This window comes from Caenorhabditis remanei, chromosome IV, assembly GCF_010183535.1.
Source record: "Caenorhabditis remanei strain PX506 chromosome IV, whole genome shotgun sequence".
NCBI classification, from domain to species: Eukaryota; Metazoa; Nematoda; class Chromadorea; order Rhabditida; family Rhabditidae; genus Caenorhabditis; species Caenorhabditis remanei.
The window spans coordinates 11404167-11427122 of NC_071331.1; the positions used below are offsets into that span (position 1 = coordinate 11404167).

At 36.2% G+C, this 22956-nt stretch overlaps 7 protein-coding genes across 7 annotated transcripts; 2 read left to right on the forward strand and 5 right to left on the reverse strand.

Annotated features, from left to right (window-relative positions):
• Positions 1-415: 415 nt before the first annotated feature.
• GCK72_013305 (uncharacterized protein) lies at positions 416-2209 on the reverse strand (the record flags this gene model as incomplete). Its single annotated transcript, XM_053729785.1, has 4 exons — positions 416-542; positions 619-1230; positions 1773-1823; positions 1908-2209. 4 exons carry the CDS (start codon positions 2207-2209, stop codon positions 416-418), a joined length of 1092 nt encoding a protein of 363 aa, XP_053584557.1.
• A 3096-nt stretch (positions 2210-5305) lies between these two features.
• GCK72_013306 (uncharacterized protein) lies at positions 5306-6425 on the reverse strand (the record flags this gene model as incomplete). Its single annotated transcript, XM_053729786.1, has 3 exons — positions 5306-5432; positions 5491-6075; positions 6124-6425. The coding sequence occupies 3 exons, from the start codon at positions 6423-6425 to the stop codon at positions 5306-5308; spliced, it is 1014 nt and encodes a 337-aa protein (XP_053584558.1).
• GCK72_013307 (uncharacterized protein) lies at positions 5607-8318 on the forward strand (the record flags this gene model as incomplete). Its single annotated transcript, XM_053729787.1, has 4 exons — positions 5607-5662; positions 7308-7615; positions 7675-8169; positions 8221-8318. 4 exons carry the CDS (start codon positions 5607-5609, stop codon positions 8316-8318), a joined length of 957 nt encoding a protein of 318 aa, XP_053584559.1.
• GCK72_013308 (uncharacterized protein) lies at positions 7240-8878 on the reverse strand (the record flags this gene model as incomplete). Its single annotated transcript, XM_003101158.2, has 3 exons — positions 7240-7608; positions 7656-8155; positions 8602-8878. 3 exons carry the CDS (start codon positions 8876-8878, stop codon positions 7240-7242), a joined length of 1146 nt encoding a protein of 381 aa, XP_003101206.2.
• On the forward strand, positions 8692-9159 carry GCK72_013309 (uncharacterized protein; the record flags this gene model as incomplete). Its single annotated transcript, XM_053729788.1, has 2 exons — positions 8692-9013; positions 9077-9159. The coding sequence occupies 2 exons, from the start codon at positions 8692-8694 to the stop codon at positions 9157-9159; spliced, it is 405 nt and encodes a 134-aa protein (XP_053584560.1).
• A 66-nt stretch (positions 9160-9225) lies between these two features.
• Positions 9226-11472, reverse strand: GCK72_013310 (uncharacterized protein; the record flags this gene model as incomplete). Its single annotated transcript, XM_053729789.1, has 6 exons — positions 9226-9289; positions 9340-9494; positions 9539-9832; positions 10153-10376; positions 10432-11106; positions 11328-11472. 6 exons carry the CDS (start codon positions 11470-11472, stop codon positions 9226-9228), a joined length of 1557 nt encoding a protein of 518 aa, XP_053584561.1.
• A 4945-nt stretch (positions 11473-16417) lies between these two features.
• Positions 16418-17492, reverse strand: GCK72_013311 (uncharacterized protein; the record flags this gene model as incomplete). The annotated part of the gene is made up of 3 exons (XM_053729790.1): positions 16418-16560; positions 16885-17042; positions 17260-17492. The coding sequence occupies 3 exons, from the start codon at positions 17490-17492 to the stop codon at positions 16418-16420; spliced, it is 534 nt and encodes a 177-aa protein (XP_053584562.1).
• Between the last annotated feature and the right edge of the window lie 5464 nt (positions 17493-22956).

Here is a 22956-nt window from a genome sequence, read left to right on the forward strand (position 1 = left end):
AACTCCGAATATTAGACAAGATCTCCAATAAGCTTCAAACTATCAACTTTACCTGGTTTGAACTAGACACGGTTACATTAGTTATCATGATATCTAGTGATAAATAGAAATGGATTCATGGAAACAGGAATTGTTTGCTGAAAACATTTAGGATTTTCTATTGGATTCATTTTCCCCAGTAAGGAAACATATAATTTTATTTATTTATTTACTGAGTCCAATCACGCTGCTACGATCAATAATGTAACTGTGAACCTCGCAAAACGTTTCATCGAAACAGAAATTTTTTACCGCATCGGAAATCTGAAAACTGCGATTTGTTTAGGTTTCGAAGGAAGCGTAATGGAAGACATTATAGAAAGAATAACATAATTGATAGCATGATTCACAGAAAATATTATAGATGTAACAGCATTTAATCCCATACAAAAAACATTATTTTGTCATTGATTATCTGGATAGAGGCCCATTTTTCTCCGCCATTTTGTTGGATATCGAACCAGTCGGAGCAATCGATTGACTTCGATCGATAACTGGGTATTCTGGAAATTGATTATGGGTATGGTCACTTTCTGGCAAGTATAGATGTCTTCAATACAGACATTTTTACAAACTAACCTCGGATCAAACATGAAGTTTCTTGGTCTTCTTAATCCATCCCATGGAAATGCATTGCTTTCAAACAGCAACTCTCCAAAATCAAACTCTTGGAAGACGTTCCCGGGGATTCGTGTGACTACTGCATGCAACTTGTGGTACGCTGTCTTGTTCTTCCATTTTTCGATCAATGTTATCCAGGCAGAGGAGGTCAAGTTTGCATTGAAGAGGAGCAGACAACGGCCAGAGAAATTATCCATGTACTTGGAGGTCATGGAGCCAGATTCATGAATAGCCAATCCTGGGACTTTGAACAGTTTTGAGATTCTTTTCAGCGGACGACCAGTGAGATCCGAATGGATTTCAACACTCTTCTGGTTGGGACGAACGGTTAGGAAGTGCTTGATTTCAGCTGTCTCTAACTCATCGAGCGAGAAGATTGTGTCTGTCACGTTGTCAATGATTTCCGAGGATTGGAGTGAGTTGGTTGACTCGATTTTTAGTTGTGAAGGTGGCTGATTGGCAAACAAAGATTCAAGATGTGTTTGAAGGAACTCAAGAACATTGTCATCTTCTTTCTCGAGATATTCCAAAACGTGAGTCCATATCTGTGTTGGAGGTTTTTTGGTACATCTGCAAGCTGATTGATTGTAAATATCACTTTTTCTGATATTCCTGAGTACAGTATCGTGCAGTAAGGTATACAATTTGTCATTTTTCAGTTGAAATTGAACAACTTTGAGAGATTGTTACGGTATAACTGATTGTCACACAAAGCTAATTATATACATATAAACCATACAGAACAAAAGTAGAGCTTCATTTTTGTAGTTGACAACTTTTTTGTACAAGCACTCCCTAGCAAATTACGAATCAACAAAGTAATTTCTTCCTCAAATTGACTCATTTCTGTATAAAATAAAGTGATTTTTGAGCTGTCGTCTTAAAATGACCATAACTCTCTAGGGAGAGTCTGTACAAAAAATTTGCCAACTACAAAAATAAAGCTCTACCTTTTTATGGGTTTTTTAAAAAAATGTTTTTAATTAAATCTACTTTGTGGAGGCAATCAGTGGTACCGTAACACCTTCTCAAAGTTGGACATTTGAACTGAAAAAGACAAAATACTATATCTGACTGCACGGTACTGTAGCAATCACATCTGAAAATCTCACCTGCATTTGACATTTCGACAATGGGTGAGTCGGTCTTTTTCTCTGGAACATCTGAAAATACGAACAGAGTTATGAGCTATTGAATAAAACCAAAGAACTATCATTGTCTCGTTTGTTTGCCCGTTCCAACCTCACCTGCTTTGAATTTTCACACCTCCCAAATTCACTTGTTTTCTCTCTTTGACAGAAATCTGTGGGACATGTCTCATGTTTGCCATGTGGTGGAAATCCCTGTCGTCTCCTGTGAATCCAACCGACACTTGAATGCCATTGTCGCTGAGGGCATATTGTACTTTTTTCGGCTTCAGCTTGATGAATTGAATAAGATTTCTCATCTTTTCAGAAGTTAAACTCAGCAAGAAAATATCTTGAAATCCGAGTTGTCTCAATACTTCGATTTGAACCAACAATGGAAAACGGTTAAATGGGATAGTCATTCTGAAAATAAAGAAAAGATTCAAGAACTGATTGAGATAAATTACGGAAGATTACGGTATTGGTTGGCATAGTCAACATAGACAAAAATAAGAAAAAATGAGATAATTAGCAGACACCCAATGCTGCATATTGCTTTTATGAATCAAATGAGAAAGGGCGGAGTCTGTTCTTATTGTGGATACTGTTCTTATTGCGAAATAGTGAATATTTTATTGTATTTGTATTTATTCTATCGAAAATCATCAGTAAATGGGGCGAGAGGCTGAGAATGAGTCCCTCACGAGAATATTGCGAAATCGTTCGGGAGATTGGCAATGTGTACTCTCTGCGAGATCCGCCCCTCTTGTAATGAGGAAAAGGGATCACCAGTTGGTTTTGAGCGGTGATTTTCGGAGGTTTGGGTGAGTGACGTCACGGTTTTCTCCGTTCAAACTGTTAAGGGAAGTTGAAAAAACACGATAAGACAGTAGGTCAAAATATTCCATGGGGACTGATTATGGTAGGAAGTCAAGTGGTGGCAAGCATTCAATACGGGAATCGAATTAAATACATCAGAAATATACAGTAATCTCTAATGAAAACTTTGAAAATCGCCAGATTCGCCGAGCCACTCTCTCAAGGCGAAACAGTACAAAATAGTAAACAACTAAAAAGTAAATGTATATTTTTTAAAGGAGTCAATGCCAAAAAAGTAAATTATGTATAAAACATACAGAAAAAAGGTAGAGCTTCATTTTTGTAGTTCACAACTTTTTTTGTACGGGCACTCCCTAGCAAGTTACATCTCGACAAAGTAATTTCTTCCTCAAATTGACTCATTTCTGTATAAAATAAAGTGATTTTTGAGCTGTCCTCTTAAAATGACCATAACTCTCTAAGGAGTGTCTGTACAAAAAAGTTGTCAACTGCAAAAATGCAGCTCTACCTTTGTTCTGTATGGTTTATACATAATTTACTTTGTGGAACAATCAGTGATACCGTAACACCCTCTCAAAGTTGACCATTTTTAACTGAAAAAGGCCAAATTGTATATCTTACTGCACGGTACTGTACAGTACCGGACAAAAAGATATCAAGTTTTGGTTTTTCGACCATAACTTGTTTCAAATTGGTCGGATTGACTTGAAACTTTGGGAAAACATTTATTGTAGAGTTATTGTTATATTTAGTTAACATTCTCGGTGAAAAATCATTTTTTACAAGTTTTTTGTAAAATTTTCGAAAATCGTGAAAAATCAAAAATTGGATATTTTTATTTCCATGACCGGTGTATCAAAAATAGAGCGTATATTTAGTGTTTATAATTGTTTTCTAATACAAACAGTCCTGATGTTTATTTTTTGATCACTGGACCCCTACTTTTGACTTGTTACCCATATCTCCCGGGCTGTCAAAGATTGGTAGTACTAATATATGGAGTTGTACACTTCAAACATCTGTAAAACTTGTATTTTTGCAGGAAACAATGTAAAAGTGTACCAAACTATTAAGAAGAATGTGGAAAATCTGAGTGTGACATTTTTATCTTGATAGAACCCCTCAGCCAATTTTTAGAGACCTTCGATTATCAAATACTGCATATCTGATATCGATGTATGACCAGTTCCGGAGCGAAATTATACATTTATTCGGTATCTTTGGTTATTTGAACGTATGAAACCTGTTATTTGAACAATTTTGGATATTCTGAACCAAAATTTGATGAATGATTAGTTGTTGAGGTATTGTTACATTGAAAAGAAACTTCGTCGGGATCATATTTTGACAGCATCTTTTGGCTCTCTCATGAAAAGTTGAGAAAATGTGCGAGAGGACACTTCTAGCATTTTAAAACTCATCTAGGTTCTTTTCTGACGTGAATGATCAAATATGCCATCAATACACTATGAATTTTCAGTAAAAACAAAAACACATAGTTTTGATACTTTCAACCCAGTGAGAGTAACATTCCAGCGAGTGATTCAACATTATTAATACAAAATTGTGTACCGAAACTAGGCTCAGAATATTCACAATTGTTCAAATAACAGGTTTCATACGTTCAAATAACCAAAGATACCGAATAAATGTATAATTTCGCTCCGGAACTGGTCATACATCGATATCAGATATGCAGTATTTGATAATCGGAGGTCTCTAAAAATTGGTTGAGGGGTTCTATCAAGATAAAAATGTCACACTCAGGTTTTCCACATTCTTCTTAATAGTTTGGTACACTTTTACATTGTTTCCTGCAAAAATACAAGTTTTACAGATGTTTGAAGTGTACAACTCCATATATTAGTACTACCAATCTTTGACAGCCCGGGAGATATGGGTAACAAGTCAAAAGTAGGGGTCCAGTGATCAAAAAATAAACATCAGGACTGTTTGTATTAGAAAACAATTATAAACACTAAATATACGCTCTATTTTTGATACACCGGTCATGGAAATAAAAATATCCAATTTTTGATTTTTCACGATTTTCGAAAATTTTACAAAAAACTTGTAAAAAATGATTTTTCACCCAGAATGTTAACTAAAATTAACAATAACTCTACAATAAATGTTTTCCCAAAGTTTCAAGTCAATCCGACCAATTTGAAACAAGTTATGGTCGAAAAACCAAAACTTGATATCTTTTTGTCCGGTACTGTATGTATGTGAAACCGTAGGCGGTTCTAATTCATTCTGTATTGTATTCTGTATTGCGAAATTTCGATACTGCGAAATCGTTAGGTTGCATAGCTATGTGTGCTTGTTGCGATACCATCTATTCACTTGTAACTGCTCTCCAATTATAATAGTGGCAGATGCCAGCCATCCTATTGAGGGGTTTTGTATATGATGAGATTAGAGATATAACCGACCTGTCATCAGCTTTTGGTTTTTTCTGAATCGTTTAAAACAATTCATTGAAACAGTAGCAGTAGAAATGAATTTTTCATGGGTTTTTTTTAGTTCTTATTCAACTGATTGTGAACATTGAAGCTGAAACTATACGGTATTCATCTTCATTATTAGGACAAATCAATTATAAAAGAGCTTTATAAAACAGAAAAAGAAGTTGTAAACAAAGAGAGATACAAAGAGAGCATAGTTCTGAACAATTTTTAATCCCAGACCACAAAAGCAATTTGATTCTTAGCTGCTATGATAGATCCCCACGTCCCTCCATCTTCCTGCTGGATGTCGTACGCATCGGAGAAGTCAATCATACTCTTTGAGTTGTTGATTATTCTGAAAGAAGTACACTCTCTTCACCTTTAGGCTAATATCAATTAAGAAAAAAACTTACCTTGGGTCATAGTTAAACATCTTTGGACGTCTGATTCCATCCCAATCCAATACATTCAATTCATCTAACAACTCATCGATAAAATCATCGCTAGCAAATGTATGTATAACCACTGCATGCAAGTTGTGGAGTCCCTCTTTCTTCTGCCATTTTCGAATCATTTTAATCAGAGGTGAGTACATTATTTCCGCATTGTGAAGAATCAAACAACGACCAGAGAAATATTTCATAGCTCTAGAAGAGATCAAACGGGAACCTCGCAATGCTAATCCCTCGATCTCCCAAATCTTTGAGTATTGCTTCAAATCTCGTTTAGTAAGATCCGAGAAAAATTCAAGACTGTGATGATTGGGATAATTGGTCAGATGCTTTTCTATTCCAGATGCATCGAGATTTTCAAACATGAAACTGGTGTCTGAGATATCATCAAAGATGTTTGAAGTGGAGAGAGAGTCGGGAGAATGAAGTTTTAATTGGATAATTGGCTTTGAGTGGAACAAGGAATCAACATGGTTCTTGAGCAATTCTAGAACATTTTTATTCTCCGGCTCGAGATATTTCAAAGTATGACTGCTTCTTTCAAATCTGAAAAAAAAATTCAACTAAGAGTTGGGGAACGGAAGATAATTTTACCTGCACTTGATTGGCTCTCCTCCTAATTTTACTGAAATTGTCTTTTTTCTAGAAATAGACGTGACACATTTCATATTTGTTATAAATTCCAAGTCACGCTCATCGTCAGTGAATCCACCAAGGACCGAAATCTGATCGTCGTCAATACTGTATCTCAACTTTTTTGCTTTCAGTCTGATTCTCTGAACCAGTTTTTTTGTGTTTTCGGAGCACAAACTCAACATAAATATTGATTCCAATTCGAGATGTTTGAAAATTTCGACATGTATCAACAATGGGAATTGACACAACGGAAGAGACATTCTGGAAGAAGAAACAATTAATGTTAAAGCAAGAATTGAGTTTAAAATAATAATAAAGTTAAGAATAAAGTTAAATTAGACCTTATGAAACGGAGAAAATATATGTATGCGTTAAATTTTTCCACCGATTAAGAAACCGTGAGATAAAATTTTCATTTATTGATTGTCTATTGATCTACAGAAGACGTTTTCGTTGCGAGACCTTCTGGCTGTCAGGCCGTATGCACCTTTAAAATAACAAGGTAGCTGTCAATGTAGTTCCATTAGTTATGTGAAAGTTATGTGAAATTATGTGAAATATCGACTCGATATTAGGAGGAATCAAGTCTTTCGTTCAGGTCAACTTTTCGAAAATTGTTGTTTCCATTTAAAAAGTTGAAAGTATTCGAGTGTCTTCGTGAAGCTACAAACAGGGATAACACATTTTCGAAACAGTAAATACAGAATAAGTAAATACAGTTTTCGAGATTCTTTGCGCCAGAGAGTTATTGTTGCTCGTAGAAAATACAGTTGATGACCCGAACGAGCAACGAAAATGGGGGACCAAAAATAGGACCTTATGCTTTCGTACTAAAGAAAAACGAAAACTCAAAACCGTTGGAAGAGGACGCTTCTAGTGAAAATATGATTCAGGTTTTTTTTTAGGTAGTGTTATTAAAAAGTTACATTACTGTTTCTAGAAACTCAGTTTGAAGAAATGAAACAGTTGCAACAGAAAAAAACAAATATCTCAAACACAATTTTATTCAAAGAATGGTGGAAGAAGGGCAACCACAGTATGGCTTTCGGATCGATGACGTCGTTTTTCTAACTTCTAACCGTCAAGTTTGTATCCAGGCAGAGCCTTACGACAAAGGACAGTAACACTTGAAGCACATGCAGGTCCACGGGCAGCGATCTCCTTTCCTTGGTAACCGTATCCATACGATTCGTTACGGACGTCAACTTTGGCAAGGATCTGCTTTCCACCAGCCAAGTTGACAACTCCCACAGAGATATCTCCCTTGTGGTTGTTGACGTGGACTGGCTTCCAAGTTTTGCCCTCCTCGAAAGTGGCCGCTTCTGGGAATGGAATCCATCCGTATTCGTATCCAACGACATGTGGTCCGAGACGAACAAGAAGTTGGATGGATCCAACACCCTTGCAGTATTCATTGTTGAACCAAGAGAAGTTGGCAGCGACCTGAAATGTATTTTGTAAGAAATTCCAGCAGTCTATTAGCTACAAACCTTTCCTCCCTCGTTCCAGACACGACCCATGACAGGTTCTCCCTGCATGTACCACAATGCGACATATTGATCTGGGTTGACTCCAGGCAAAGTGTCCAAAGTCTTGTCCAACGCTTGAACCAACTTGCGAGTCGGGAACGGATCTCCCTCACGGATATCGATCCATTCGTCGTGCATGACACGTGGTGGTGGTGGGCCTGGTGGTGGAATTGGTGGTGGTGGCGGTGGCTTCGGACAGTTGTCACATTCACAGTGTGGTGGTCCTCCAATACAGTTACGAGTGATAATGTACATATCATTCAATTGGGGTCCAACTTGTTTGATAACTTTTCCGTTGAAAGAGAACCAAGCCTCCTCGGTCTTGTTGTCAACATATCCGAGAAGATTTCCTTCCTTTCTCTTCCAGAAGATTGGGAAAGAGTCTCCACAACGGAAGAGTTGATGCTTGTCATCGATCTTCTCGATACGGTCCTTGTACTTGATCCACTCGTACCAGAATCCTGGAAATTGGAAAGTTTTTTTCAGTTACTGAGATTCTAAATATACTAATCAAATCTACGTTCAGCGATGGTCAGATATTTGGATAATCCTATTGAAAAAATCAACAAGCGGCATAGTTCTAGCGGTCCGAGTGGCCCTAGAAATAGCCGATTCCAAATATAGAGTAGGCTTTCCATTTGGGCGGGAAAAAACCTGCCACTCTTTCCCAATTAAAAAAAAACAAAACAAAACAAGTTTGCAGCGAAAAGTTCGAACTCGGAAGGAGCAAATTGAAAAACAAGACTGTTAACCACTAGACCAAACCTTCGCACCACAAGTCTACGGAGAAAGGGGAGCAATGAAAGGAGGGTGTCACGCCGAGAATGGTAAGGCGCGTCGGGCGGGCATTTTGCAGCCTGGATGGAAAGCCTAATCCAGCGTACCTAAAACGATAACCCTGGCTCACCTTGATTGTTATGGTCTCCAACATATTGAAGCACCTGAATCTGTCCTTCCAATTGAGCCTTTGTCGTCAACTCCGCCTCCTTATACGGGAATGAACACTCGACGACTCCTCCGTTATTCCACGAGCGTCCATGGATCGGCTTTCCGTGTTTGTACCACAGAGCCACATACATATTCTGCTCTCCCATACATTTCACTGGACTCGGTGGGAACGGTGAACCGATGGGCTGGAACGCCCACGTGTCTTCTTTCGGTGGTGGATTGGGTTTCGGCGCCATCAGATGTTGATAACGTCGATCGTTGGGTTATAAAATTCCAAGATGAGGCTATTCTGCTGATTCGCCCAGCTTATATGCACAAAGATAACGATCTGACCGGGTTAATTGGGGAGAAAAAAAAGAGGGCTAGGTCACGTAAGCCGATTTTATCATTATTATTAAAAACTTCCAAACGTTTTACAAAAAACAAAATTTCAGATTGGGGAATGAAACGTGAGGGGTGTGTGTTGGATTATGCTATGCAAGATGTGGATAAAAAAGTAAAAAATGGAACAGAATAACAAAAATACTGGAAGACGAGTGGAGAATAAAAATGAGGTAAGAAAAATATTAGAATCGGTGTGAAACTACTTCTTTTCGACATCTTCGGCGACGGTTCTGTCGATGAGATCCTTCATTTCTTGCTCGTTTCTGCAAAAAAAATATGCATTTAAAATATACTTCTGAAAGCAGAAACTTACGCTTTCTCCACTGGTTTCGATGCGGCAGTTCCAGCCTTGTCAAGACTACAATTCTTGGTTTCTTGGAGGAAGAAGTAGGCGGCGATGACGTTAGTGAGACCCAAACTGATTGAGATCATATGGACTCCTGGCTCGTAGATCGTTTTGAGACCACTCTGGAATCAAGTTTTACTTTTGAATAAAATCGATTAAAACTCACAAGCATGGAAGCTCCAATATTGGCGAACCGTCCGACGATCGAACAGGAAGCTGTCGACGTGGCACGAACATCGGTCGGCATCAATTCAGAAGCACACAAATAACATGGTTCCCAACAGATTGAAGTGAAGACGAATGAAGCCAAGTAGACTGCAGTGTAGTACCATTGACCCTTATCTCCGGCATACAAGAAGGCAATGACGCATCCGAAGAAGAAGATTGCGAGAGATTGACACGAGAGGAGAACGAAACGGCGGCCCATCCATGGAAGGTATCCATCGGCGAAACCCATGATCTGGAAAATTGGTAAATGTCATAGTTGTCAAGACCCGGCCCGGCCTGGGAAGGCCGGATTCAAAAAATGACACTTTTTTCCAGATTTTTTTCAATTTTTCATCGAAAATGAGCCCAATTCTGATGATTTTTTAGAATTTCGAAAAAAAAATTGAAAATTTTAACTTTGGCGCCAATTAAACCGGGCATTCGGGCCGGGCCCTGATTTCGCTGGCAAGGCCCGGCTCGGCACTATGATAAATATTGCATTTTCAGCTTCAAAAAGTGCTAAAAACGAATTATTTCTGTTAATTTCGTTGCTGAAAAAGAAGTCCCACTTACAATTCTGACAACCGAGAGCAAGATTCCCGAAAGGAACTGTCCAATCCAGAAGTTCGCTGTCATGTCTCCTCCGCACAAATCAGTCAAATAGGCGGTCATTCCCGTCACGAACCACATAAGCCAAAGGATAAGAATGTTCTTGCGGAGTTGTGGATCGCCGAAGACAGTGAGAATGTTGACTGCCTTCTCTGGTTCAGCGTTCTCAACTTTCTCTGGTGGTGGCACTGAAAATCGATGTTTTATTCAAATAAAGTTTCCAAATTTCCAAAATAAACTCACTTGGAACAAACTCAATTCCAGCGAGAGCAGCGATTCTTTTCCGACTTTCTTCAGCTTCCTCATATCGTCCCTTCTTGCGAAGCCAAATGTGAGATTCCGGAAGAATGAAATAGACAATGGCAAGAGTAATGAGTGAGATACAGGCAGAGACATGAGACGAAAGACGCCATTCACCAGTGAGAAGAGCAACCAAAGTGAGCATAATACGAGCATTCGCCCAGTTACTGAAAGTTCTCAACTTGAATCTCTGATGAGGTGACACTAATTCCGAGAAGTACGCCCATCCGACAATCATAGTTCCAGCGATTCCGATTCCAGTGAGAGCACGGAAGAAATAGAATGCAGCGATGGAATTGAATGTAGCAGAGAGGGAAAGAGATGGGATTCCGATGAGCATTGACAGAATGAACGTCTTCTTTCTTCCCATTTGATCAGCTACATATCCCAAAATGATATTTCCGATGAGAACTCCAACGTATTGAACGAATGCCGGACGGAAATCTTTCCATCCTGGACGGCAGTAGATTTCGAATTCCATGGCAGCTGAGGAGTAATAGCTGTGAGATTTTGTAGTGTGGCATTCGGAAAGGGCAGTTCCAGTGAGATTGGCGCATACATTTGGGAAGTTATCGTACTGAAGACACTTGCTTTTCGGCACATCGTAGCATACTTTTCCTGAAAATTGGGAAATTTAATTTCAAATCGACAATAATTTCTCTCTTTCTCTTATCGCTCCGCCGGCATCGCCCCGATTTTATAACTACCACTCTGACCTGTCTCCAACACGTGGAGAGATGGCCGAGCGGTCCAAGGCGCTGGTTTAAGGCACCAGTCCCTTCGGGGGCGTGGGTTCGAATCCCACTCTCTTCAGTTCTTTTTTTTTCAATTCAACTAACCTTGTGCTGTCTCAACGCAAGCAGTTTTTGGTGTGTAGTTGAGGAAGATCGGGAATAACTGTTGAATGGAGAAGAAGTGACACATTTGATATGAGATCAGAATGAGCACATCGACCCGGTAGAGACCGGGTGGAATGATGTGCATTTTTGGTGGTTTATTGGGTTGAGTTGGACTGAAAGAAATCAGAAATTAGATAGATTTTTGAAGGTTGAAACGTTCTTATCAACAGAGACAAGGCGAAGAAAACAAAAATGACCACATTGTAACTGATATTCGTTTAGAAAGATGGAGACGAGAAGATGATGAAAAAAGAAAAAAATTGAAACGTCGGCAATAAATCATCAGTTTTATTGGATAAGAATCATTGGTTCACTCGTGCAGAAGATGAAACCGAAAGGTTACCGAAAAAAGGACTTTTGGTCTATTAGAAATCGGAATCGGAAGGTACGAACTGTGTTAATTGATACCACGTGGAACACGCCCAGAAATCGGCCAGAAAGCGATTTGGTATTTAGAAAGCCGATGAAAAAGAAGATTTTGCGAGTGGTTTTTTGAAAAATGGGATGAGTAAATTGCTGGTTTTTTATAGTATTCACAGCGGAGAACATCTAAAAAACCAAAATGAACAACGAAATGTGCGAAGATGTTTGAACTTTTAAATTCAAATTTTCGAATTTCGCGTTGAAAAAGAGTGAATTCAAGATTTTTCGGAAGGAAATGCTGATTTTCGTGATAAATTAATGACTGATTCATTCAAAACGGTTAGAATAATGATTGTTGCTAAAGAAACGGCTTTTGTCGTAAAAAATCTTGAAAATGCTCTTTGAAAATAAGCGAAAAACTTAAAAATCGGAACGGCTCATAAATTAAATAATTAGAGACTTCAAGACTGTAAATGATGTCAAAATTCAGGACATAACAACCGTTTTTGTCTCTAATTTTTCTCCATGATGCAAAATGTTGATGCAATAAAAAACCGTGGCAAAAAAAGAGTCACACGGTGCAGAAGCAGAAGCGACGGGGTGGCGGCGGCATCCTAAACCGAAAATCACAAAACAGTATGACGAACACTCGAGAGATAAGAGAAACGTGGTGATAGCTGGCAGAAGTGTGGGAGAGCAATGAAACGATGAAGAAAAAAGAGACCTACTCGAAGGTGAATTGCGTCATTTCTACAGCAGCATATGTTGGGGTCAAGCTCGTGTTACTTACACTTTTTTGGTGGATTTCGGAAGAAAAGAAGACAAGAAACGGAGAACAAAGAGAAAGAATTTTTGAGATCGAGAAGAGGAGGAAGCTGGGAAAATTTGGGATTCGAGTTAGAAGAGAGAGCGTCCAAACAAAAATTGTCCCATTTTTTCTCCGAAAAGAGAAAAAAAATGAGAGAAAGGTCAAATAGAGTAAAAGAGGAGTAGAAAACCGCACGTGGGCATCGAAAATGAACGGAAAAAAGGGGGAGAAGGAGGAGGAAAGGCTCTAGTAGTAACCATCATAAGTGTCTCCGTCTCTTCCGAGAAGTCGTTTCTCTCGAATCGAATGGCCTTCTCGACGTGTCCAGCACCCTCTCGATCCGACACACTCTCTCGTTTGCTCAGTTCGCGCAGTGGTTCGAAAAGCGAGCAGTAGCAGAACAACCAGAGGGATAGAGAGTGGGCGGGGCAGACAGAAAAAGAATGAATACGTGCCGAAAGGAGGGAAACAGGGCAGAGGATGAATCAAAAATCATTGGAAATATTAAAAAAGAAAGAGATAGGAAGAAGATAAGAGTGAAAAGTGTGGGATAGCCTTTGGACTTTCGAAAAAAAGTTTTTACTTTGTTTTGTGAAAAATTGTGAAAAAATTCAACTTTGCTGAAAGAAAATAACATTTTTGCAATGAACAAAAGCTTTTAAATTGAAAAAGCGGAGATTTCTCTTTTGCGAGCGACAGATTACAAGCAACATCTTCTTCATGAAAACTTAGGTAAAAGTTTATAAAAACTGAACAATTTATTTGAAAATATCTAAATCGATCGTTAAATTTATAAATTCTAATAAGAAAAATGCGGCAAAACTATTAAAAATCACAAATTTTAACAAAAAATCAGAAAATTCAAACGAAAGTTGAAAAAATGTTGAAAATGTTCTTCGCTGCGAGACCTCCAACGCAAAACAAGCCATGCGCCTTCGAGTTACTGTAGTTAGTCAGAAAGTTTTCTTTGAATTTGATGAATAAATTTACCGTTTCGCCTTCGTTGTTTATAAATTTCAGATATCTTATCAAAAATTGATGACTTTTTCCAATTCCGCTATGAACACAACAAAAACTTTCAAATCTCCATTAAAAAAAACGGAAAAACTGCTCACATAGAAAATAGTTTCATAGTTTGTGAAAAAATCTTTGGTCTGAACAAATAGTTGTCACTATACGTGGTTTACACACTATGACCGTCCTCATCAATATTCCATTTTTTCCCTGTTATAAAAACTGTAGTCTTTGGTCAAAAAGTATATACACCGCCCTTTACAATCTAATATTAGAAAAATAGTATAATCTTTTATCAGTATTAGAGCTGATCAACCACCTGATGCACTAATCTGGCTATGCTCTGTCATCTGGAAAACACATTGAATCTCGCACGTTTCTTCATCCAAAACTAGTAAACATAGCAAGAGAACTCACTGAGCACAACGAGAAAAAGTGAAAAACAAAAGAGAAACTGATGACGTCGGAATAGTTGTTAGAAGAGAGAGATGTCCCCTTTTTAGATGAGAGCGAGAATAAATAAAAACTTTTGACATGAAAGACGGACGCCAATTTTGAAAAAGACCTTGAACTTTTTCACATATTTTTTCGAGTGGAAGAGGAATAAGTGCAACTGTACATGACGGGGAAAGGACACAATTTGGTGGCAAAATTTTTGGGAAATTTTCGAGAAAGACAAGGGAAGAGTAGGAAAAGACTTATGAGAAGATTAAGGAATTCTTCCCTCGGTTTGAATGATGAGTCTCAAAACGTTTCCTTCAAAATATCAAACAAGAAATGTTTTATTTAATATATGTATAGACGCTTTCTATAAACTTCTTTACATTTGAAAAACTCAGATAGTCAAGAAACAATCAACTTCATTGCCGGAATCTCATCAAACGCTTCTAGTCTTTTTTAGTTTGCGAATCGAATTGAACACTCTTTATTCAAAAATCTATTAACTTGACCTCCCAATCCTGGAGATCCAAATTGTACAAGAAAAAAGAAATTAGAACTGGAATAAGAAGAGCAAGAGTGAAAAGTGCAAGATTCTGGAGAGTCCGCTTCGGTTCTGGAGCACTTTCGATGATTTCAGTCGCCTCTTCTTCATTTTTAGAAGCGACTTCTTCTTCTGATTCCTCAGTTTCTTCCGTGTCGTTGTCACTACATATCCTCCTCATTTTCAGTTTCATCATCTGAATTCGAGTGTTATACCCAACTATCTCATCTCTCACCAAATAGTGTAATGTGTCCATTTCCTGCAATTCTAAACATTCCCGGATTCTGTTTTTGTAAAAGTTTGAACAACAAATCCCGACAGTCATGACTCGGAATATCGGAACCACCTAGCAATACCGGAAAAGTAGCATCAAAAAATTCAGAGAATGCTTTAAGCATAATCGGTTGAATTTTATGTCTTCGAAAGTCTGAATAGATGACGTTCGATTTGAAATGAAACAGATTGACGTACCTTCTCAATCAGACGAGGACTCACAAGAATCAGTTCCGCGAATAGTTTAACTATCACAATTGGTGGTGCATTCGCTATTAATACCTTCAAATTCACATCTCTATTCAAAGTTGCCATCGGATATTTTTATAATTGAAATGAAAGAAGATAGAGTGAATGGGAGTATTTATACTCCCTTTCACTTTTATAATAGTAAAAGACACGAACAAATATTTAGGAATACTGTGTGCCAAGCATTAATGAATGGTTTCGTCACTTGTCATGTCTCAAAATATAGAAAAAATGGAAATGACGGAAAGTTGAGAAGTCTTCATCTAAATTCTTACTTAGAAGCCTAGTGGGGAGCTCCCAAATTTTGAAAAAGAGATAAAGTAAAACGTTGTCTTTAAATGGACATATAAAATATTTTGAAATTGCCCCTTAAAGTATTCACTAAGAAAACAGATAAAATAATAATTTGATAAATGAAACTAACTGAAGAACTTGTATTAGTTATCCCAATTTTTCATTATCCAGATATTATTACAAGAGCATAAGACCATCATGCTTTGAACAAATTTTCATTTTCATAAACACTATGAAACTGCCAGTTTTCGAAAAGAAACATTTATTCGACTTCTCAAGGTTGAATTTGATTCCCCAAAGCGACAGATCAAGAGGTATAAAGTAGGAAAAAATAGAAATGAGAATTGAAATGAGAACCGCCAAAGTAAAAATAATGAAGTTTTGAATAGATGACTTGGATTCTGAAGCACGCTTGATGATTTCAGTGGCATTTTCATTATTTTCTGAAGCAGATTCTTCTTTTGATTCTCAACTAACTTTCGTTTCGTTTCGTTTCAACGAGAAATAAAATAAAATCTATTTCAGTCGCAACTTTGCTTTGAAATATCGGAAGTTGTAAGCACTGGGAGAGCACCTTCAATACAAAAATTTCATGTTTCAGAAAATCATATTGAGTTTTAGTATTTACCAGATGAATGATCATCCTGATTTTTTCTGATTTTAGATAACACTACTTACAGTACTTCTTACAGCAACATTATTTCAAAGTGTATGTTTCCAAATCTAGGCCATTGTTTTTACTAACTTCGAACCCTCTTAAACATGATTCAATCCTAACCTATCAGGTTGTCATGGGCATGCACTTTCCGGAATGAATACTTAATATATTTTACCTGAAAAATAAGCTTGTTGTGAGACAGTAAAACTTTCAATTGGCCATTCTTGTTGCGTTTCAAAGTTTATAATAAATAATTGTTTGAGAGCAGACTCAAAATTGATATCTCGTTTTTTTTCAAATAAAATTAACTCTTTACGTAATGCATATCAAATTTACACACAAAATAAATAAACATTCTGAAACTGAAATACATTTTTCCCAGTCAAAAGTTAGAATGTCTTGTACCATCCATTCCGATATTCTCCTCTCTCAAACCACGCAATATATCCACAAGAAGCCTTTCCACGCAGATTCCACATTCGAAGTTCATCACAGTTTTCGCCTTCTGCAGATAAAATGAAAACAGTTTCAGCTAGATAATATAATGGGATACGATTCTTAGTGATGCTTCTTGACTGTTCTTTTTTTCAAATCAAATCTCGACTGGTTTCAGTAGTTCGTTTTTGTTGTCAAAAGATGGAATATTTTATAATTCTCAAAGGATTGTGACAACTCTTGATATGGCTTTCGCGAATAGAGTCATACTATTTTGAACTGAAATTTGAGGGTGCTCCAGGTATTTTTTGTTCAATTTTTTATCAAAACGTACAGGTGTCCTCATAATGCTTCCTGTTTCAATATCTCAATATTAGGAATAAATAAACTACTTTCCTAATTCATCGAATACACTCCTTACCAATAAACGATGAATTATGTGCTTTGAACAGCGGATGATTCACAGAGCACTCCAATTTTCCACATTTTCCCTGATCCGGATCGAAACGACAGTAGAAATTGAAGGCGTCCTCCGATCCCATCCATCGTCCAGACCATGAACAGTCCACTGGGTCACTTCTGGAAATTGGATTCTAAAATTCGGAAATGGGGATTAAAGATTTGCATCAATACAGTATAACATGGAGGAGCAGTGAGAAATAAATATTCTAATTCGAAATTTTTAAATTCAGATGAACCAAACTTTTCAACTGTTTCAATCTACTCATAACACTCCGTTCATGTGGATAATCTTATTCAAGATGAAATTTGAATCCGCCTCTGTTTCCTGACTCACTTGCAACAAAACTTCTTCGTCATCTGATACGAAAAGAGTTTAATACACGGTTCCCCGAAACTGGAATCAGGAATACACGCAGTTCCATCAGCACATCTTCCAGAGTGTTGTCGGATGAAATCATAGTCAGATGGACATGTCTGATAGCAGAATGGAGCAGTTCCAAACCAATGGCATCCCGATTTTTGGGAAGATGAAGATGGGTCGGGAGTGGAGATTCTGGAAGTGAGCATTATGAAAGTCGTGTTTCAAGTTATCAATTTTAGTGTTGGTACCAAAGGGTAATGATTGTTCGTTTGTCCTCGAGCTAATTTTTTCTGACATCAGTTTTCTACAACTTTTTGATCCCGTTTCACATAAAAGTTATCAAAACTGAGATATTCATAAATCTTGGTAATCCTGAAAAACAACTAAAATGATCTACAACTGGGACGATATGGAATTGTATTTGTAGCTATTCCATTCAGTAAAATGATTCATTGACACAGTAAAATTGGGAGGTTTGAAAGATGAATGAAAAAAAGGAACTATCAAAAACTTCACGCCTCATCTGATAAAGTAGGAAGAGTGAAACTGAACATGTTTAGTCATTTGATCATAACTTTAATGTAAGTCATCTATACTCGGAAAATTAATTATATTTTGTTTAGGAAATTTGTCGGCTATATCATTTTCCGGGTTTTTTTTTTCTTAAAGTCTATACTTGAACCATCCATCCAGAAAGTTGCCATGAATAGATCAAGAAATACTTTTCTTCGAGAATTTTTTGTTTACTTCTCTACAGAAAAAGCCATTTAAACAATTTCTTTCTCCTGTTTTAAGAGAGACTCATAACAGTTTTCTATTTCGGTGACTTCAGTTCAGTCTCATTCTCTTTTAAATTTCTAGAAATTTTGAAGCTACGTGTAGAAAATATACTATTAATAGACACCAGCATCAATGAATTAGTGTTTAAAACCTGTGCATACTTTTTCTGTTTCATGAATCACTAGTCATAACTCATTTTTTCGATAAGCCCATTACGCTCCAAGGACAAAGATTCTGAACCTGAGATGGAATATTTATTCTGAAAGTCGATTATCATATTGATTCGATTAGACTAACTAGCTAGTAAGCTCAGACATAACCTCAGATTATTTTTAGGTCAAAAAGTTCAGAGATCGTTTTCAAAAGTTTCGAATTTGTTTAGTTGAATAGATCCTCATGATAGATCAAATTATTTCAGAAGCAGTACATACTACTACAGTACAAAACGAAGTGTTGATAGCAAAAAAGTACACACAAGCTGAACACAAAACAAGATTCAAAGTCCAGGAAAAATTTCCGGTTGAAAATGTCAAAAACTCACTGGAATTTATTTGAAAAGAGAGATAACCGCTTCAATCAATTGGACCTCAAGAAGTTTCTGTTTCAAAATTTAAGTATGATAAACTATTATCCTCTCAAAAGTAATAGGTTTTCATGGCCACACTTGTTGTAAAAATAAATCTGGCACACCAATTATCTTTAGATTTGAATTTTGAATACTGAATCTAGATGAGATTTCCACAAAATAAGTATCATCGGAACATTGAATATACTCCTTAGAAGATCATACATCCGATCACCTGCGCCGTTACAATCTCGTTTAATCTGATATAAAAGACACCAACATAAAGTTCATGTGAGACCTGATAATTCCATTTTTATAGCAAATAATTTTTTTTACTTTTCCGTTTCATCAAATAGTCCAATACCATTTGGAGTATGGCAATGGTGCGCTAGATACATTCTCAAAGTTTTTTTTCAGTTTCAGAACGAAGTCATAAAAACTTCTCCTTCCGAAAATTCATTAAGCCTAGTGTCAACTGTTCGGAATACCAAAAGCTCATGTTCTGAAGAACAACTTCGATTTACTCAATCCAACAAGAAATACCATCTAACTCGGAATAAACTCAAAAGTTCGGTGATCTCAATTGTCTTTTTACAAGTACTTTCCTGCTGTTTCACAACTAACATATCATAAGTAGTACTCTTCGGATTTCAATGCATTAAGAATACAAGAAAATTGCTAAATTCTTTCATCAAAATTTTTCAAGAAATCAATAGTTGCGATACTTTGATCAAACTTAAACTATCAAATTGTAAACTATGAACAATCCCTTGTTAATGTCTGATACATTTGTTCCTAATTATTTACCGCATGACTCAAACTTCAGTCTTCAAAAGACTTAGATGATTCTGTTTCATGAATCAGATATGATAACTGGTAACCAACACAATTCAATACAATTTTTCTAAATCTCTGTCATTTGTAATTTCTCATCGAAAACACTTTTCCGTAACCAACTATTTAAAAAGCCGTATATCAGGACAGCACAATAAAAACTGTTTCATGAATAAAGTTTGAGTTATTTTTATCTCTGAAATTGATATGTCTATTAAACGAGGAGCACAACTAATTCGAAACCGCTTTTCTCCCATTTTTCTTATCCATAGCTTCAATTGCTAAAATCATATTTCCATACCCATTTCTATTTGGGTCATAATAAATGCTGTCATTTTTCCATTAAATTTTCAAATTTCTAGAATTGTTCAACTCTTGAGCTAATCAAAACTATGTTTTCCTAGTAATCCAAAAGCCATCTTATGTAGATCAAACTTCAACTATCAATTTGCAAACTATGAATAATTTTTTTGTAAATGGCAAACACATTCGTTCTTAACTAAAACCTCAATCTTCAAAAAATTTCTTCTACATGATTATTTTTCATGAATCAGATATGATAACTGGTAACCAGCACATCTCAATTCAATGATATTATTTGCAATCTCTGTCATTTCCAATTTCTCATCGAAAACACTTTCCCCGTAACCATCTAGATAGTCGAAAATCACTGTTTCAAAAATAAAGTTTTTGAGTTATTTTTGCCTCTTAAATAGTGCAATTTTCGAGCGGTCGTCTTAAAATGACCATAACTCTAGGGACATAACTCTGTACGTACAAAAAAGTGGTCAACTACAAAAATGAAGCTCTACCTTTGATCTGTATGATTCATTAAAAAACTACTTGAACATAAAATCAGTATTACCATGACACACTCTCAATATTGGACAATTTTAACTGAAAACGGCCAAAGTTTACAACCTTTAGACCGGTACTGTACATACAAATTGCTCAACTCTTTTATCACAACTATGTTTTTGCAAAAAAAAACCAAATAGCCATCTAAGTTGGGATGTAATCAACTTGCATTTGTTCTCAGTCTCCATAAGATTTCTCCTAGCTAGTTCTGTTTCATGAATCAGATACCATAATTGGTAACCATCACATCTCAATTGGTTGATACTCAGGCTTGGTCGGAGTCGAAGAATCAGATACTACGATTTTCCGATTCTCCGACTTTTTTTCGGAGAAATTCTTCGAAATTCTCCGATTCTCCGAGAAAAAAAGTCGGAGAAAAAGTCGGATATCATATTCTCCGACTTTTGTTTTCGGAGAAAATTTCGATTCTCCGATTCCCGAAAATTTTTCTCCGACCAAGCCTGTTGATACTTTTCCGAATTCTATCATTTGTAATTTTCCATCGAAATCACTTTTTCCGTAACCATCTTTAAAGCCGAAGATAAGGAAAGCACAATAATCACAGTTTCAAGAATAAAGTTTGAGTTATCCTTGTCTATGAAAGTGATCAATTCATTGAACGAGGAAGACAACTAATTTGAAACCCCTTTTCTCACATTTTTATTATCTATAACTTCAATTCCTGAAATAATATGTATTTCAAGACCAATTTCTATTTGAGCCATAATAAACGTTGTCATTTTTAAATGAAGTTTTATAATTTCTAAAATTTTTCCGTTTTACAACTAACATATCAGAAGTAATATTCTTCGGATGTCAATGCAGCAGTTCAAATCAACTCTTTAGCTAATCAAAACTATGTTTTCCTAGAAATCCAAAAGCCATCTTATGTAGTTGCGCTTTGATCAAACTTCAACTATCAATTTGCAAACCATGAACAATTTCTTGTTAATGGCTAATACTTTTGTTCTTAACTAAAATCTCAGTCTCCAAAAGATTTCTTCTAGATGATTCTGTTTCATGAATCCGATATCATAACTGATAACCAGCACATCTCAATTCAATGATATTATTTGCAATCTCTGTCATTTCCAATTTCTCATCGAAAACACTTTTCAGTAACCATCTGGAAAGTCGAAAACCACTGTTTCAAGACTAAAGTTTTAGTTACCGTAAAAACTGTATTAGAGCGACATGTCGCTCTATTTTTCAACCGCCTCTCAGAAAAATGTGTGGTTTCAGAAACTCATTAAAGTTAAACGGAAAAAACTTTTTTGAAATTTCTATTTGTTGATCTAGAGGTTACTATTCACGCTGCTTCTAATCAGAACCAAGAAAATACACTGGGATAATCATATTCATGAATCCTGAGTATAGATGGGTGTCGTTCTATTAGAGGTGTCGTTCTATTAAAGGTGTCGCTCTAATACAGTTTTTACGGTATTTTTATCTCTGAAACTGATAAACCATTAGACGTGGAGTTAAACTAATTTGAAACCCCGTTTCTCACATTTTTCTTATCTATAACTTCAATTGCAGAATTAATATTTCCATACCCATTTTTATATGAATCATAATAAATGTTGTTATTTTTCCATAAAATGCTCAAATTTCTAAAATTGTTCAACTCTCTAGCTCATCAAAACTATATTTTCAAAAAACCAATAGCCATCTCAGTTGCGATACTTTGATCAAACTTCAACTATCAACTTGAAAACTATGAACACATTCTTTTAATGGTTAGCATATTTGTTCTTAACTAATCCAACCTCAATCTTCAAAAGATTTCTTCTAGATTATTCTGTTTCATGACTCAGATATGATAACTGGCAACGATCAATGATACTATTCCATACTCTGTCATTTGTAATTTCTCATCGAAAACACTTTTCAGCAGACTTGTCAGAAATCGGGCAGGACCAAACTTTGTCTCGGCCTGGATTCAAAAATGGGCACCTATTTTTTAACAAATTTTTTGGAAAATTAAGAGTAAAAGGGTTCAAATTATCATACACGTAAACCGTTTCATTGAATTTCAAGTTTTTAATCGAAAAATTGGTTTTTTTTCTCAAAAAATTAAAATATTGCTTCAAAAGGGGCCTGGCCGAAAATAATTTCTGGAAAGCTGAAAATCAGAAAAGCATAATAAACACTGTTTCAAGAATGAAGTTTGAGTTATTTTTGTCTTTGAAACTGATGAATCCACATTAAACATGGAGGACAGCTATAATGAAACCCAATTTTTTCTATAACTTCAACTTCTGAAATCATATTACCAGAACCATTTCTTTATGGGCTATAATAAATGCGGACATTTTTCAATGAAATTTTTCAAATTTCTAAACTTTTTCCGTTTCATAAATAACATATCAAAACCATCGAACAGCATAGTATAATACTGCTCTTCCTAGCGCAAAAACTCACTTTTTGATTTGTTTTCTCTGAAAATTCTCATCGAAACCGTAATTTTGTGATAGTACAGATAAAATGAATAAATAGAAAATGTTGATAGTAAATGGGTTCATTCTCTTCCAATATGTCAAATATCAAATCTCTCCGATATCTCGTCAAATTGACTCTCTTTCGGAGGTCAGATATTCTTTCGAAAAGTGTCAATAAACGAGATTTCTTTC